The 16,969-nt window shown below is 37.4% G+C and overlaps 1 protein-coding gene across 4 annotated transcripts in view; it reads left to right on the forward strand.

The window, feature by feature from the left end:
• The window catches only part of LOC122530115 (nucleolar protein 4-like), a 178,072-nt gene that overhangs the window by 95,446 nt on the left and 65,657 nt on the right, over nt 1–16,969 (forward strand). The window contains exon 1 of one of the 4 annotated variants that reach the window (XM_043656789.1): nt 11,814–11,846. The exons of the other annotated variants lie outside the window; for them this stretch is intronic. Coding sequence (XP_043512724.1) covers nt 11,829–11,846 — 18 coding nt within the window. The 5' untranslated portion in view covers nt 11,814–11,828. Of the gene's footprint in view, nt 1–11,813; nt 11,847–16,969 lie in introns of those variants that run through there. 4 annotated transcript variants of the gene reach the window in all.

Raw genomic sequence — 16,969 nt, forward strand, 5'->3', positions numbered from 1 at the left:
CTTTTTTTTTTTTTTTTTTTTGAGGGAAAGTTAGTCTCGAGCAAGAGTTTAGTTCTTTTTTTTTTAGAATTTAGTTCTTTTTTTTAGTTCTATTTTTTTTAGTATTTAGTTCTTATGTAGCTAGTTAGTGAGCGCAGTGGGAAATGAAAACTCGAAAACGTCCTTCTAAGGACATTTATACAATCCATTAAATTACATTAATATAACTTTTTCAATTCTGCTGTTGGGTGTGGAGAGAGTTTCAGTGATAAAAGTCAGTTTCAAGAAAAAACGTCTCTGAATATTTTCAATAGTGAAACATAATATTTCTTATAGTAGTTATAGTACTTTAATAAATTAGAAACATTCTGAGATTTTCATCGTGCAAAACAGTAATAGAAAATAGCACAGCTTTTTAAACATTACTTTAACAATAATAGGAAACTCTAGTTTCCCTTATTTACTGCTGGCTTATAATAGATTTACTCGTAATTATTATAAAACTTGAAAAAACGATCAACTTCATTTCGAAGAAAGATAGGAAGAAAGTAATTGAATACTTTACATATATATGTATTTATAATAAGAATATTTGATTCAAATATATCTTTAAAACAGTAAAAGTCAGTCAGCCAATTTCAACTCGCAAAATTTCCCACAACTTCGTTAATTTTGAAGGTATTTGGGGGGCATGAAATTTAGGGAGCGCGTGTAGAAAAAAGAATGTAATTGAGTGTTTAGTTTTGCTGAAAGAGGATGCTTCTTGCAATTATTCTGAAACGTTTCCTTTCACGAACCTGGCAACTAGCTCCTTCTCACTTCGAATGGAAAATTTTTCACGTCCACAGTGCTGTTCCAGCACGCCAGCGGAAGCGCTCGTTATCGCTACATAGCGGATGTTTATGCATTTTTGGGAAACATAACTCTCTATATAACATTGCGTATTTTGGTAATTACGTAGATATACATATAAAACATATGCATATCTATTTAATCTCCTGTATTTATTACTTCTTATTATTTTTATTGCTTGTGCACGCTTGTAACTATTGGGGTAACTATTCATGCACTGTTACAAGATGAATCATTTGTAACTGCGGATATTTATGCATTCATCGGAAATTTAGAAATATTGAAAAAGAAAAGAACATAGTAATATGCATTCAGGATAAAGTACTTAATGTAATATTTAATGACTGGAACAAATTTTCACTTGAATCTCACAATTACATTCTTCGTTCATATAATATAACGCAATGCAGCATAATAATGACAGACTACAATATAATTCTCGCAAATATCCATTTGTGACAATTATTAGTTCCCTAATTTGTAATTGGAGTAAACTGCTAATAACTTCATCTAATAATAATTATTATAACAATAAGTAATAAGTAACAATTAATTATTTCAAATAACCAATACATAATATATATATATATATATATATATATATATATATATATACATTAATTAACATTTGCAATGGATATACAACTTTACCTAATAACCTATTCCTCTTGTAAAACTCGAAATTACATAGACACGCGCAACATCCAAAAATAGAATATAATAAATTCAATCGTCCTCATTGTACACTACAAAATATATATATACAAAATATTCCATTTTGTTGTTTCACAGATTGCATGAGGTATTCAAAATAGAGGAGGGAGTTGCTCCAGGCAAGAAATTTCTATTTATAAATCGTGCATTTTGCCCGTATAATTCGAGAAGAGAGAGAGAGAGAGAGAGAGAGAGAGAGAGAGAGAGAGAGTGAAAAAAAGAAAAGAAAAAGAATGTTACGTAAACATCGTCCGCGGCGTAGTTATCACCTGGCCGACGCGATTAGCCGGCGCGATCGGCCCGACGTTGCGCCTCGCGACCTGTTATTTTTCCGCCCGTGGCGTCCTCCTCGCCTCTTCGTGTGACTTTCCCGTCGACGAGGCTGGAGCCTCGCCTCCGGCGTCGCCGTCGTCTACCCTTCTTGGCCTTTCTTTTTTTGGGCCGCACACGTGCGAGGTTATCCCGACGACGGTGACCCCGTCGTCCTCTCCTCCTACTCCGCGTACGCTTACCAGATCAGAGGAGCTCCGACCATCATCACGGATCTCCCTGCCCCCCCCCCCCCGCCTCCCCCCTCCTTGCCCCTGACGCAACCTGAACGACGCCGCTCTCGGCGAGGCATTCGTTCTCGATGACGTCAGGCCAGCGCCGTTCCTCGCGTTTCTCCTTCTCGCGTGCTCTCCCGCGTCCTCTCCCTGTTTCCAGCTCTCTTGCAGCGGCAACGGCGACCAACACGCTCCGAAACGGGCGCGAGCGACGGATCGGTGTATCCTTGGACAGCCAGAAACACTGTAGATGCGTCCACGGCTGCTCACGAAAATATTCGGACACTTTCGACGACACGTGTAACACGTTATTACATGGATATTGTATATATGGTACATTATTGTGTATATATTGTACATTGTACGATATTATATATTATATAATATTGTGTAATATATATTATACATAATATTATAATATTAATAATATTATATATTATATATAATAATATTATATATTATGTATTATATGTTATAAATATATTATAACTATATATAGATATATTATAATTATATTATATTAATTAATTATATTAGTATTATATTATATTAATTATATTATATTAGTAGTAGTATTATTAATTATATAATTATATTAGTATTATATTATATTAATTATATTAGTAGTAGTATTATTAATTATATAATTATATTAGTTATATTATATTATATTAATTATATTATATTAGTAGTTATAATTATAACTACTAATATATTATAATAAATATATACTATCATATATATAATATATATTATATTATATATACTATACTAATACTATATTATAATACAACTACTAAAAAACTACTAACTACTTATATATGGATATTGTATATTATATGGATATGAAATTTTATTACATGGATCGCATATTATGTGGATCTTGAAATTTTGTACATAGCGAGGCGTCACTGTAATAATTATACCGAGTTCGAAACGAATCTCGTATAATAAATTGCAGTCGCGCGTTGAGTAATTATAAAGCACAAATATGTAGGTTATATAATTTTTTTGACAGTTTTAGATATTGTAACGAAAGTAGAACATTGCCGTTTTGTTGGTCGAGTTTGAAACAGAAATGTGTAGAAATTTCAAGATTACCAGGAACAGCTACAATTAAATGTAAATATAAAATTTCAGTGACGTTGCAGTCAGATTGGAGCATCACGATTTTATTGGTCGTGTTTGAAATAAAATCTAGAAGCCTAGTAATTAGAGTATTGAGTATGAATATAAAACACAGATTGTACGTTACATAAAATATTTTGACATTCCGTTGACACTATGGCGAGGACTCGACTGCTAAGATTGAAATAAATCTAAATAAATGTACATAAACTTGGCCGAGATTTCACGAATTGAAAAATTAACGTATCATACTTCGATATCAATAATTTATTACTGTATTAATGCATACTTAATACATACTTATTACACACTGAGGCGATTATTCATGCTGTAGTTTAATTTATTATTGCGTAACAATATGTCGCAACTGTTATACGCATTTTCAGATTAGTTTATTAAATTTTACCAATAAAATGAGGCTAGTAAAGTTTCGTTATAGTGTTAACGAAATTTCAAGATATTCTGTACAACACGCATAATATCCATCATGTCGAGTAGTTTTTAACTGGAAAGATCATCCAAGAAACAACTGACTGTTAATATGGCACAGCGTATCCAAATTTATTTATTTGTCATTGAATAATTTTCAATTAAATCTGCAAAAGCCACGCGCGTCCAATAAATGAGCCTTCGATAATTTCGCGTGACATCCAATTCCTCTCGACGTTTATACTTACCAAACTCGTGAATGAATCATCCGTTTCTCTCTCTAAAGAAAGACCAGAGCGACCTGCATCCTCTTGAAAGGACCGTCTTGAAAAAGCCGAGAGACTAAAATGTTCTGCCAATGGATCCGATGTGCCACCGTAACGGGAAAGAAGAGAGAAGGCAACCGAAGAGGATACACCTGCAAGCCATCGTCGAGTGCTAACGCACAATGGCAAAAAGATGGACCGTTTCCAACAGAAGACGCAACTGTACCCACACCACGTCGCTCGAAAATACATGTACGAACGCTCTTCGATAAAATACAACTTAACGAAATTATGAGAGAATTGAAGAATCTCTACTAATTTGATTAATTATCTTTACGATTAATATTACCGAAGATTTATAAAGAATATTACTGGGGATATAGAATTGACTGAATTGTAATTTTTAATGAATATAAAAAGAGAGTCAATTGCAATTAAAAATATTTTTTAGCGAAATGAAGTTGATGCAAGAGTGTTGATAATGTTGAAAGATTTCATATTTCTTTCTAATAGTCTCATTGATGCAATTTGTTAATTAGTTTATTAGTATTAGAAATGGTGTTATTTTAGTAGAGAATATCAAAATATTATTGGTAAGAGTTTCACTCGAAAATTGCTTGGACATTGTGAACATTGAATAATCTATGAAATATTTAAAAGTTTCGGTTTCTTAGTTTAGGCAAATTTTTAAATAAACCATGTCGACAGAATATTATTTTCTAACTCCCTATTAACAAGTTGACTGTCACGCAAGTTTTACCAAGAGTCAAAAGGTATTATCGTTAGCGCGATCGTCAGATCATTTTTCCCTTACTCGATTCAGCCGAAAAAAAAGACAGAGAGAAACGAAAGTAGACGAAGAATGCTCCGCAACAAGCACCGCAAGAAGTTTTATCGCGGCGATTAAGCGCAACGAAAGGGAATTTAACAAAGGCCCGACCGAATGCACTTGCCGGGAGCGATAAAAATCGAACGGAGCGTGGAAAAGGAGAAAGAGGAACGCTGGTACAAGGGCGTAGCGTCATTGGGTGAGGTAATTACCGATGACCTTGAGACCCCGTTCACCGTAGGAGTAGCCGTGTATTTATAGGCCGGCGGATTTGGTAGGCAAATGAGCCGAAATTGAGAGCCGCTCGACAGGGATGGAAAGATAAATAGATAGAGAGAACGAGAGAGAGAGAGAGAGAAAGGGAGAGAATCGCCGATAGGTGCTTCACCCCAGTCAAAACACACGGCCCTGAAATCACCGGTAGGCCACGATCATTTGCCCATTATCCAAAGAGCCCACGGTCCAGCCACACGGCAAACTTAACTAAATCAACCGGTCGACTGATTCTCTGGTTCTAATGGTCCAATTTCTTTTATTCCTCGGAGAGGCTGCCCGGACGAGATCGCTCGAGACGGCTGGCACAAACCGTCGCGCGAGCTTCCGTCAACGATTTACGAGCGGACCTGACGCGCGAAAATTCGCTCGCGTTTCGAGTCGTTTCGCCAGAGTCGTTGATTGAACAGTCGCCTCTTCGCTGACGAAAGAGAAGGTTTGGGTTAGGCGATGAATTCGATTGGAAATTTGATTATCTGGGTATTTCGTTTGGGTACATTTGTATACTTTAAAGTAAATTGTGCTGAAGAAGCAAGTAGCAATATGCAAAGGAACTTCAAACTTATTTCTACATTAATTTGAATATCAGTGTACACGCAAGTGAACAAAGTATTCGTTTATTACGAACGTCTGCTTGAATTTGAACGCCCGTTGCCCAAACTTCGAATTTGAACAGCTTTCCTATGTATCTAGGCTCGAAGTTCTAAGCTCTAATCGAAGCAATCAGTCGATCCAACGATCACATCGAGCGAATGAAAGTCCGCAGTGAGACAGGGCGTTGTTGGTCGCGTGACATCGGCGTGCAATTCATCGGCGCTGGTCTTCACGGCGAAGCCGAAGACAGAAGACGATCGTGCGAGCCGATCCTCTTGCCGAGTGTGTCCGGCCCGTTTGCCACACGCTGATTGGTCGAACACCGGCTACTGGACCCGATTGACCCCTAACCCCGGCAAACTCGCTCGGCTTTATCGTCTGGAATTGCCGTGTTGGTGACGAGTTGGTACAACACAAGGCGAGCGCTCACTCGCGCTTTATGACCGCGTATCCGCACGGTGGGAGCGGAATTCTCTGCTGAGCGACAAACAATTGCCGCCAAGTGGCTTAATTGCAGCCAACTAAACAAATGTTCCAACCGTATCTCCCTGACCGTGTGCACCTCCCTGTCTGTCTGTCTCTCTTCGCTCTCGACCATTTCTTTCTCCTTGTTCCAGGTCTGTGATCCAACGAACAATTTCGTTCCAACAGGTCCTATTTTTTTCTTCTTCTTCTTTGAAGATCTCCCGCGAGTGTCGTATCGCGCAGCCTTCTTTCACAGAAAGGAACGTCTTCGACGTTCTGCCTCTGACAGGCTTCGGCTTAACGCTGCAACTATTCGGCTATAAAATTTCCATCAGGGCAAAGTAAAATGTTGCAGAGCGAACTTTCATTCCTGTATTTCAATCTCTGGGGATACACGCTGTTTCGTATCCACGAAATTTATGAATTGGTCATTTTGGTCAATCGTTTGATTGGTTCTCGAATCGAATCTTGTTCAAAAGTATTTTACTAGTCAAGAGTAATTCACTTCAGATTATCTCTAGTGCAATTTCAATACAGGAGTAAATGCAATGTAAACTAGTAAGCGACGAAACGATGTAGAAGTCAATTTCTCTAGCCATTAAGGAAATATACTTAAATAATATTCCAGTTCCTCCTCCTTCCTCTCGTTGCAGCGAGACAAAGTTGTTCGAACAACCGGACAGCGCTGGCGCGTTTGTCACGTCGTTAATACACACGACAAATACAGATCTCGGGCTGCGAGCGCGTGGAAACCGCTACATTAGCCGCAGGAAGAGAGATGCTGCGCCGTCATCTTGTCGTAGGTATCGCTCGTCAGTGGTCATTCTATTTTCAGCGTTTTGACGGACCGGTGGACCGGTACTGAAACCGGCTGCCCATTTTTTCTCTTTCTCCTTTTCTTTTCTTAACGCCGAGGAACGCGCGTGATTTAAACGGGAAACGGGTCAACGATTTCGGTGCACGATCCTCTAGCGAGTTATCTGGCAGCTGATACGGTTTACACTCGGTGACGCGGCAAACTGTCTGCCGAACGAGAGAGTCAACTGGACATTCGACTTTTCTTTTATTGGCCTTCGTCACGGTATAATTAATCCCGTCGTTACGAAGTGAATATTTTTAGCACTCTTTATTGGGCTGCGACGAGGTCGGGAATATTTGAGAGGGGGTTTGTATGTTCGTCGTGTCCCGTTTGTGTACTAGATATACACATTGTAGTAGTTCGTAACACAGTAATTTGAAAGCGCAAAGAAACGGTCGAAATGAAAGATGAATGCAAGTTTATGAGTTTCTATTTAAAAATGTTGATTTTGTTGTTGGTCAGGAGTTTTATTCGTTTCGTTTGCATTTTTTATTCTTAATGTATTATATATTTATTACACGTGTTTAATATTATTTTGTATTTAGTTAATATATCTGATTTAACACAAATTTAATTCAAAATATAATACTTATTGTAATATTTAAAAACTATAAGTAATTCATGAATATATACACATATATACGAAAGGAAACAAAAAAAAAAAAAAGATGGAGTTTTCAGGGATTCACATACACTTGCAAATATATCTTTTCATACCTACTATTATAAACTACGTTATATACTAGAGAAATTAATTCGGTGTCCTTTGCGGTCGATATGAAAATTAAAAATACGAAGAACTTGAATAATTACTGAACGATTGCGAGAATAACTTGTTCTGCAACGCCTTGTTGATTTAAAAGAAAGGCCATTTCCTGAATGATGCAAAACTGCTGAATATACGGCAAGTTTATCGAAGAAAAACGGAATTAATTTACCTAATAAATGCACTATCATGAATATAAACTAAACTTCTCTCGTTCTCTCTCTTTCTATCGAAGATATTCCAAATATCGAAAAGTTTGAAACTGCAATTCCAAATACGGACAACGCGTTAACTGGACGCTTCCTTTTGACCAATGCTACGGAATGGCACCGTGGTGTGCGCCAACAGACAGAGAGAGAGAGAGAGAGAAAGAGAGAAAGAGAGCTCGTTCCCTCATTTTTCTCTTTCTGCTTCTTGTTGCCGGCCTCGAAGACGAGCACCGCTCCCGGCTTGTTTCTCATTCGGCGCGGTACACACTCTGTCGTAGGTGTATACGGCCGACTGGCCGCGCACTCGCCGAGATTCCCATTTATCAGGGTACATCCGGCGGAAGTGGGGCGGCCCATGCGTAGGTGAGACGGGGAGAAAGAGAGAAGATAGACGGCCGACGAAGAGAGAGAAAGCCAGAGGACATTGTTCATTAGTACCTGCGACCTCAGGATACCTCCGTCTCTGCCTCTCCTCCACTCGTGTGATTTAAGTCCGATGCAGACGAACGACTTCTCCTCGTTTGCGATCTTGCAACACCATGACACTACGTGATCCCGCGAGGGGTTTAAAATTTCTAATAACTTCTCGAACGCACGAGTCATTGCTTCGTTTGCCAATGAAATGATCGAATTGATTTGTGTAAAGGGAAATAAAGTGGTTATGTGATATATGTGTTTGTCTTGGAGGATGTAAAAATTTGTGTGTACAGTGGTTCGTCGATATATTTTGTATCATTTTCACGAACGTGTTTCATGCTTGAATTGCAATGCGAATTAATAATCGTAATTGATTATGTTGATGAAATATTGGCTCGATTTTGAAACATGTATATTATACATAATACTGTAATATCATTATGAATATCATAATTATATGTAATATTATTATAATTATAAATTACTATAATGTTGTAGTATTATAGTAATTTATAACGATTTACACTTACGTGTGTATAAATATATAAATTGCAAAATATTTAATTCAAGAATGTGTTTTGCAGAGATCGTAGATTTAAAGCCTTTGAATAGTTAATTATCCACTACGTTAATAGTAAGTTTCAACATTCACTGTTTTCACTGTTAGGTGGCTATTCACGTTGTGTATCTATACAAATTTTATATAAAAATAAAATATATAATTATAATAAAGTAGTAAAAAATTATTATTGTATTATATTATATAATATTATTATACAATGTTATACAATATTATATATTGTATAATTATATAAATATAATATATGTTATACAAATATAATATTGTATATTATATAAATTGTATATTGTATATTATATTATATATTGTGTGTTATACAATATTATATATTATATATTGTATAATACTTTACAACGTTTACGTATATTTTTTCTAATATAAATAAATATTTTTTCTAATACAATAAATCTGTGATGAGTGCACAAATACTTTTGCGTGCACAAATAATTTTAGCTACCAACGTATAACAATTATAATATTATAACCAGTCTGAAATTATAACGCAGCATATTTCAAACGATTTTTACAACTGGGGAGCCATGTTTTCCTATTCGGATTGACTAAGCGACAAGTTGTTTGATGTGTCGCCAATTTTAATTGCGGGAATAGAGGATCGGGGCAGAGGCAAGCAATTTGAATTGGTGCCTGTTAAAAATTTGCCCGACTCGTATTTCCCGGATGTCGGCGAATTTTAATCGCGGGATGCGATCGTGAAAGCCGGGACAGGCCGCGGCGAGAGATTGAATTAATTAAAATTCTAAAACGAATTACTCTTGTTGGGAGGTTGCTTGATCGATCGAGCCACGTAACTGGTTATGCTTATTACTGATAGCATGGGATGAGCCGTTAAAATAGTTCGACGCATATTGCTACGAATTCTCTGACTTATGATAGTTCACTGCTTCGAGATGAAATACAAATTAAAACTTGATTTTAGTTTCACTATGTCGTGTGCATATATAACTTATACAAGGATAGAATTCATACAAAATCCTATTTACAATTGCTGACTAAAGTGTTCGAGCATCGAGCCTGAATGTAATAAATTGTTTATAAATCTTTCACTGAGAGATTGGTTTCACTTGAAACTTTCTTATAGCAATTCCTTTACCTTTTATATTTTTTTTGTAATAACCTTTTTCAATTTTTTCAAACGATAGATTGTTATTTCACCAAATTCCTTCTTCATCCTTCGTATGAGAAACTCTAAAACGTACCAGAAACTAAAAAAAAAAAAAAAAAAGAAAACTGTCGACGAATACACCACTCGGAATCGGAAACGGACTCAGAATCACCTACGAGACTTCGGAATTATATTAAATTTTTAATGAAAGATTCTTAAAATAACCGCGCGCCGCTCGAAGTCGAAGCTGTAGCTCAACGATGAAGATACGTTAGCCAATAAATTCCACCGATTATTAAAAGCAGAAGCCGGCGGTGGCCTAGCTATCCGATCGTTCGATCGCGCGATTACGAGAGGAATGCGCGGGAGGATCGTAACGGTAGAACCCTCTCGAGAGGACGATGTCTCGTTGTTCTTGCTTGAACGAGCAAAGAAACGAACGACGATGATGGATGCCGATGAATACATTGAATTTCACCTCTTCCCAGACGATTTTCTCGAAATTCGAGTAAATGAAAATCATGACAGTCTCGAAAGTCTCGAAGATCTTGGTTATTTCAACCAGTCCAAATATTTTGTAATGCAATAATTTCTCTTGAATCTTTTACAATAGAAGAATTTTGAGAAAATCTAAAAGTGAAACAGTTCGTGAAATTATTAACGGAGTTTTTTATTCGAGAAAATCTAGAAACTTTGGATATAATTCGCGACAGTTCCCCAATGTTTCGTATAACGCAGATAATAAAATATAAATTGTAAAATATAGAAACTTCGGATATAATTCGAAAATATAAAAATATAATTTCGGATAAAAATATAATTCGGATATAATTCGAAAATATAAAAATATAAATTGCAAAATATAGAAACTTCGGATATAATTCGCAACAGTTCCCCAATGTTTCGTACAACGCAGATAATAAAATATAAAAATATAAATTGTAAAATATAAAATATAAAATATAAAGTATAAAATATAAAATATAAAATATAAAATATAAAATATAAAATATAAAATATAAAATATAATAAAATATAAAAAAAGAAAATATCGTGAACAGGGGAAACGTGGCTAATGAGAGGAATTGATGTTAAGAACCCGCGATATTATCTCGAAAGTGAGAACATGTGGCAGGCGGTGTTTTTCCACGTTGACCGCGGATATTCGAGCAGCGATTCGACGTGCTTGATAACGCACGTCGCTGGCCGGTGGGTGTCGCGTTTTCTCATGATCAGAGCGAACGTGAATGGCAAATCATACGCGGCCATGTGCGTTTTTCAAAGGCCAGGCTATTCGTGTCAATGATCCTCTTTTTCTTCTCCCTTCTTCCTTTCCTTTTCTTTCTCCTTCCCGGTTCTCCTTTTTTTTCCCCTCCCCTCTTCTCGAGAGCGCGAGAGGATTGCACAATTCACGCGACGCTGGTAGGCGGGAAGATTTATCGCGGCGAGAGTATCGCGGCAAATGGGTTAATGGATTCACCTTTTATTCGCGATCTGGACTATCAATTCGCGTGGTTTTCTGACGCGCGTGCCTTTTTTAATTGTTTCGTCCAGCTCCTACGATCGCTCCTCTATCCGTTTGAAGATTAATGAGCCTGAAATATGGCTTGTGTGCATACGAGAAACGCCGGGGATCTTTTTAAAGGATCTTGATAGATGAGCGCGAGCTTGGTCCCGATGTTCGCGGTGATATCGGTGTATCGAGTGGCGAGGTGATATTTACAACTTAATCAAGGCGGCTCAAGGTGATTGATTAGCAGTCTCACGTGGTTCGTGGTTTTCCAAGATTTTTATTCGACGATGCTCGCGCGAAACGAAGTACGTATCGCGTTCGCTCTTATCGTTTGTTAACGACGTATACGTGTAATTCGTGCGTTGAAAAATTTTCGTTCGACGATACTGATGGAAGATCTGAGGGAAGTGGCGTCGCGTTGACCCCTTATCATTCATTACCTTGCTAGTTGCCAAGAGACAGGTAACAACACTACCGAGGGAACCGTAGTGTCGCGTTGACTCTTATCGCTTATTAATTACATTAGACGTAATTCGTGTTTTCAAAGATCTTTATTCGATGATATTGGTAGGTCAGTGAGATAGACGTTACCGAGAAAGACGTTGTGCCTCTTATCATTTATCAATTACACTATATGTAGCTCATGTTTTCGAATATTTTTATTTGACAGTTCAACGAGATAGATGCAGTTTTACTGAGAAAGATGGCGTTGTACTGCCGCTTATCGTTTATTATCTTTGTTCGATAATTTGAAATAGGGCTACTTGGTGTAATTAAAAATGTCAAACAAACGGAAATAGTAACGGAAAGATAGACGAAAAGAGAAGAAAGTCAGAAAGGTAACATTAGCCGCGGTGGTTAACAGGTTCCGTATCGCGTTTCTTCCGCACGACATTCCATTCAAGTCGCATTGTACCACCACCGTTGGTGCTTGTCACCGCTTGTTTTACATACGCTGAAAGCGTTCGCCTGCACGAGTGGAAAGTTCAACGAGCACCAAAAACGGTACACACGTGCGGTACGGAACGTGTTGAAGTAGCTGGTCAATAGCTGGTCCGCGAATCTGGACATCGCCAAGCTCGAGTCGTGACTTCCGAGTCTCGCGTTTCGGAGCTGCAGCGGCTTCCTACGCCACTGATTCTCTCTGTTCTCTACGATTTATAAAACTGGATATATTACAGTATCTACATGATGCTAATTTTTGAACAAGTTTCTCTTCTGAAACGCGATCGAGATTCGACAAACGCCAGCGAGTTTTCAAGTTGCGTAGAAATTTGATACATGGGAAAACTATCAAATCACATTATCTAAATTCAAATAAGTGAATTCAACCAGCAAAGCGTTCATTTAATCGAGGATTGGCTAAAACTTGGAATGGAACTTAAATAATTTATTATTCCTAGACACTTGCGATCTCGGCGAATGAAAATAGTATCAACCACCGCCACAAAGTAGCATTTCATGTTTCCAGTCTTTTAAACGAGCTGCAGCGAGGATGTATTATCGCTGCCATGGATAATTTCACCGCGGTCTCTCTCGATTAATCGATGGAACGTGTGGCGATGTTCTTCCGTAGCTTAGATTCGGTGAAGCGGATCGCCGAATGGCCTCTCGCCCGCGGTACGGTCGGAATTTCTCGGTTACATCAGCGGCAGAGTTTTTGCGCCGGTGGTAGCGCGGCGGTATGCGCGTGCAAGTCGGTCGTGCCGGTCGTCCTACACCGTGCCGGACAAAATTGCGGCCGGTATCAATTGGCCGTGCTCTCCGCGACGCGTACACCGGTCGACCTTCTGCAGTTGCAACACGAGACCTGACACAGATAGGAGAGCCGTGCGCTCGGTCGGTCTGACAGGCAGGCAGCGCGCGCGAGCACCGTGTGCACACGCCTTGCGAAACCGAACGCCGGCTAGAGATGGGATCGAGTATCTCACAAGTAGATACGAATCGTTCGCCTTTCTACCCTTTTACAGATATTTTCAGTGGAATTTTTTTTTCCAAGTATGGAGATGAATTCGGTGCTGATTGGTATTTGTCTGTAATTTGGCTTTGCGTTGGGATCCAATCCAACGATCGGCAGCTTTCGTTCAAATTCTTTTGAATTTTCGGTTTCAATTAACATTGGATGACACGTCTCTGAATTATTAAAATATCTTTAATTTAATTGAGAATTAAAATAGAACGTGCCGTGTGTTTTAATGATCTGCAGTAATGTGTGTTTTTATAAATGTGACAATTATATACTTTGTTATGTACTTTGAAATTCAGTGCTGAGGCATCGAATTCATTTCTATACCCAATGTATTTGAATTTCGAATACTGTCGAATAGATCTTCTCAGGTCAAAAAGGAAACATATTTCTAAATGCGACATTTTTGAATGTTCAATTTTAAATATATTGGCGGGTGGATATGAATCTGTCTAATGCGCATGCGTCCGATGCGCGTGCGTCTAGTGCGCATGCGTCTGATGCGCGTACGTCTAGTGCGCATGGATCTGATGCGCATGCGCCGAACGCGTGTGCGTCTAACACGCATGCGCCTGACGCTCATACGAAATCCCGAATTTTCAAATGTTGCATTCTTTCTTCTGTATCTTTATTTTACTTAAATAATTCCAAATTTATAATATTCCATAATATTCCAAATTTGCACTGCAACTTAACCTGACAATTAAGAAAGAAGACAGTACTAAACTGTGTACAATTAACAATACAATACTTTCAACTCAATGAATCCCCAAATGTTACAAATGGATTTTGACGTGCCAAAAATTTTTCATTTGAACTGAAACATTTTTACTGTAGTTTCGAGTATATATATATATATATATATATATATATATATATATATATATATAAATATTATAATATTAATATTATATAATTTTAATATTATATATAATATTTGGAACTCGCGGAACGAAATTTAGATATCGAGTTTGATTCGGATTCGCAAAGTACATGTTGAATTTGATCCCATCTCTATTTGTCACGTTTGTTTCAACGGAGAAACACATATTTAGCTGTCACGTGGACACGGCATGGGAGGATACCTATGGAAGGCGACCTCGTGATCCTGGAATCGATCGAAATACCGCTCTCATCTAGGGTATGCGAATGCGAACGAAAGTCCTTGGATGGACGCGTGACGTGCTTCGGTCGAGGATTGGGTGGAGCATACGTTTATGAGCATGTTCAAGAGAATTTTTCGTTTATATTTTTAACCCTGAAGGAAGTATTATAAACATTGAAACCTAGTCAACTATTTACTGCGTTATTACGTATATACGAGTGATGGATAAAGATCAAATTTAATTGTGGACATTCTCAAACACATACGTATCATAATTATTATATTATATGGATATTCATGTTTATAAGACGACTTTTAAATTTGTTAATTTAAATTAATTATTATTAAGAATTGAGGAACAATTTTATGAATTATTTCGTAAATTATTTCTTAAATACGTATCAATTTGTTTTTCTTCTTTTCTTCTAACTTTGTATCTAGGTTAAGAATTATGTTTGATCTCATTGAGTTTCTATATTATGACTATACAAGAAAGAAAACTATCCTGGATTTAATTAATACTTAATCAGATTTGATTAGGACAAGAACTGTTAATAATAATAATGTTTCAGATGAGGGTACTTGTTACCATCGTGCAAGTTGTCCGTTTAGAATTTTTAAGAGCGGTTAATTGGAAAATATTTGTTCTCGCCAAGTGACAATCTCGAAGTAATGAAGAGATTACCCGGCTCTTTTAAAGCTTGTTATTATAATAATTATACAGATGTCACGGAGGATGACATTTAAGTAATAATCTTGATCGAGAGGTTAAAAGCGAGCCACGTTACTGACAGAGTTACGAAGAATCGAGCGAAATGAAAACACGTAGGTAATCCATGCAACAATAGAATCTTCTCCGCAAATAATTTCAATTTTCGAAATTGCTACAAACCGATGCAAATCGTGCAATTAAACACTCGTTGTGTCCAGTTCAAAAACTAGTCAGAAATATATGGATTTCTACCAATTATTTCCACTCAGAACCTTAGCACGTAAACAACACATTGAAATCGCTAGATGATAAGCCAAAAACTAATTTCCACCGAGATATTTTCATCTGATTTAGAATTTTGACACACATTAGATTGAAATCTTGTCCGCAAATAATTTCATCGAAACGTCCAACACGTCCCCGGTCAAATGGTCCGACTTTACGTCCGAAAACTATTTCGCCAACGTGGAAACTTCGTCTGTGGAAAGGAACGAATGGTTTTAGGATCGCCGGACAGTTAGCTGGCAGCTCTCTGGGGTTTCGGTTTTCCCGCGGCCGCACCGCCGTCTTACGCTATCGATCGGAGATTCTCGACGTGCCTCGATCTCGTCTCCCACGGCACGGCCGCCGAGCCGAGCCGAGGCGTAAGTAATTTGCGTTCGGACGAACCGCAAGCCGCCAACAGCCGGCTCCTCGATCCGGGACAATAAAATCCACGGCCGTTCCGTGGGTGTACCAACACCGTTCCTGTCTCTCCGGTGTCTGTGTGTGTTTCGAACGGTGTGTGGCGCAATCGCGGGACGAAGACAATCGCGATTCCATGAAACGGCGTCGGACATCGAGCGTGCACACGCTCGAGACCGCGGAACCGTGAGGTTCGCCTGAGGTTGCGGCCTCTTAATTTTTCAATAATCGAGTTCCCGGGAAGCCGACCCACTTCGCCGGTTTCTATGGATTCGCGTTACCCGCCGCGCCACGCGTTTTTCTTTTTTTTTCTCAGACCACGCGTTTGTGAGATCTTTCCCAGTTCAATTGTCAGTTGTTGCCGTTTCTTCCATTTTTTTTTTTTTTTTTTTTTTTTCTAGCAGATATGAGAAATTCATCGTGTGTTTGAACAAATCGAATTATTGGGTTGTGTAATAAGTTCATTTGTATTGTTTTTTTATTTTTAAGTTACTTTAGTACAGAATTATAATTGTATTGTATTATAATTTAGTCAGGACTGTAATTATATTAGAATTATAATTTAGTACGGATTTACTTTAGTACAGAATTTATATCTATAAACATTTAATAAGTAATAAGTTCATTTGTATTGTTTTTTTTCTTTTTTTTTCAAGTTACTTTAGCACAGAAGTATATTGTATTATGTTATAATTTAGTTAGAATCGTAATTATATTAGAATTATAATTTAGTACAGATTTATTTTAGTACAGAATTTATATCTATAAACATTTAATAAGTAATAAGTTCATTTGTATTGTTTTCTTTCTTTTCTTTTTTTTTTTTTAAGTTACTTTAGTACAGAATTATAATTGTATTGTATTATAATTTAGTTAGAATTGTAATTATATTAGAATTATAATTTAGTACGGATTTACTTTAGTACAGAATTTATATCTATAAACATTTAATAAGTAATAA

The sequence above is a fragment of the Frieseomelitta varia genome, unplaced genomic scaffold (assembly GCF_011392965.1).
Source record: "Frieseomelitta varia isolate USP_RPSP 00005682 unplaced genomic scaffold, Fvar_1.2 scaffold_328, whole genome shotgun sequence".
Lineage (NCBI taxonomy): Eukaryota > Metazoa > Arthropoda > Insecta > Hymenoptera > Apidae > Frieseomelitta > Frieseomelitta varia.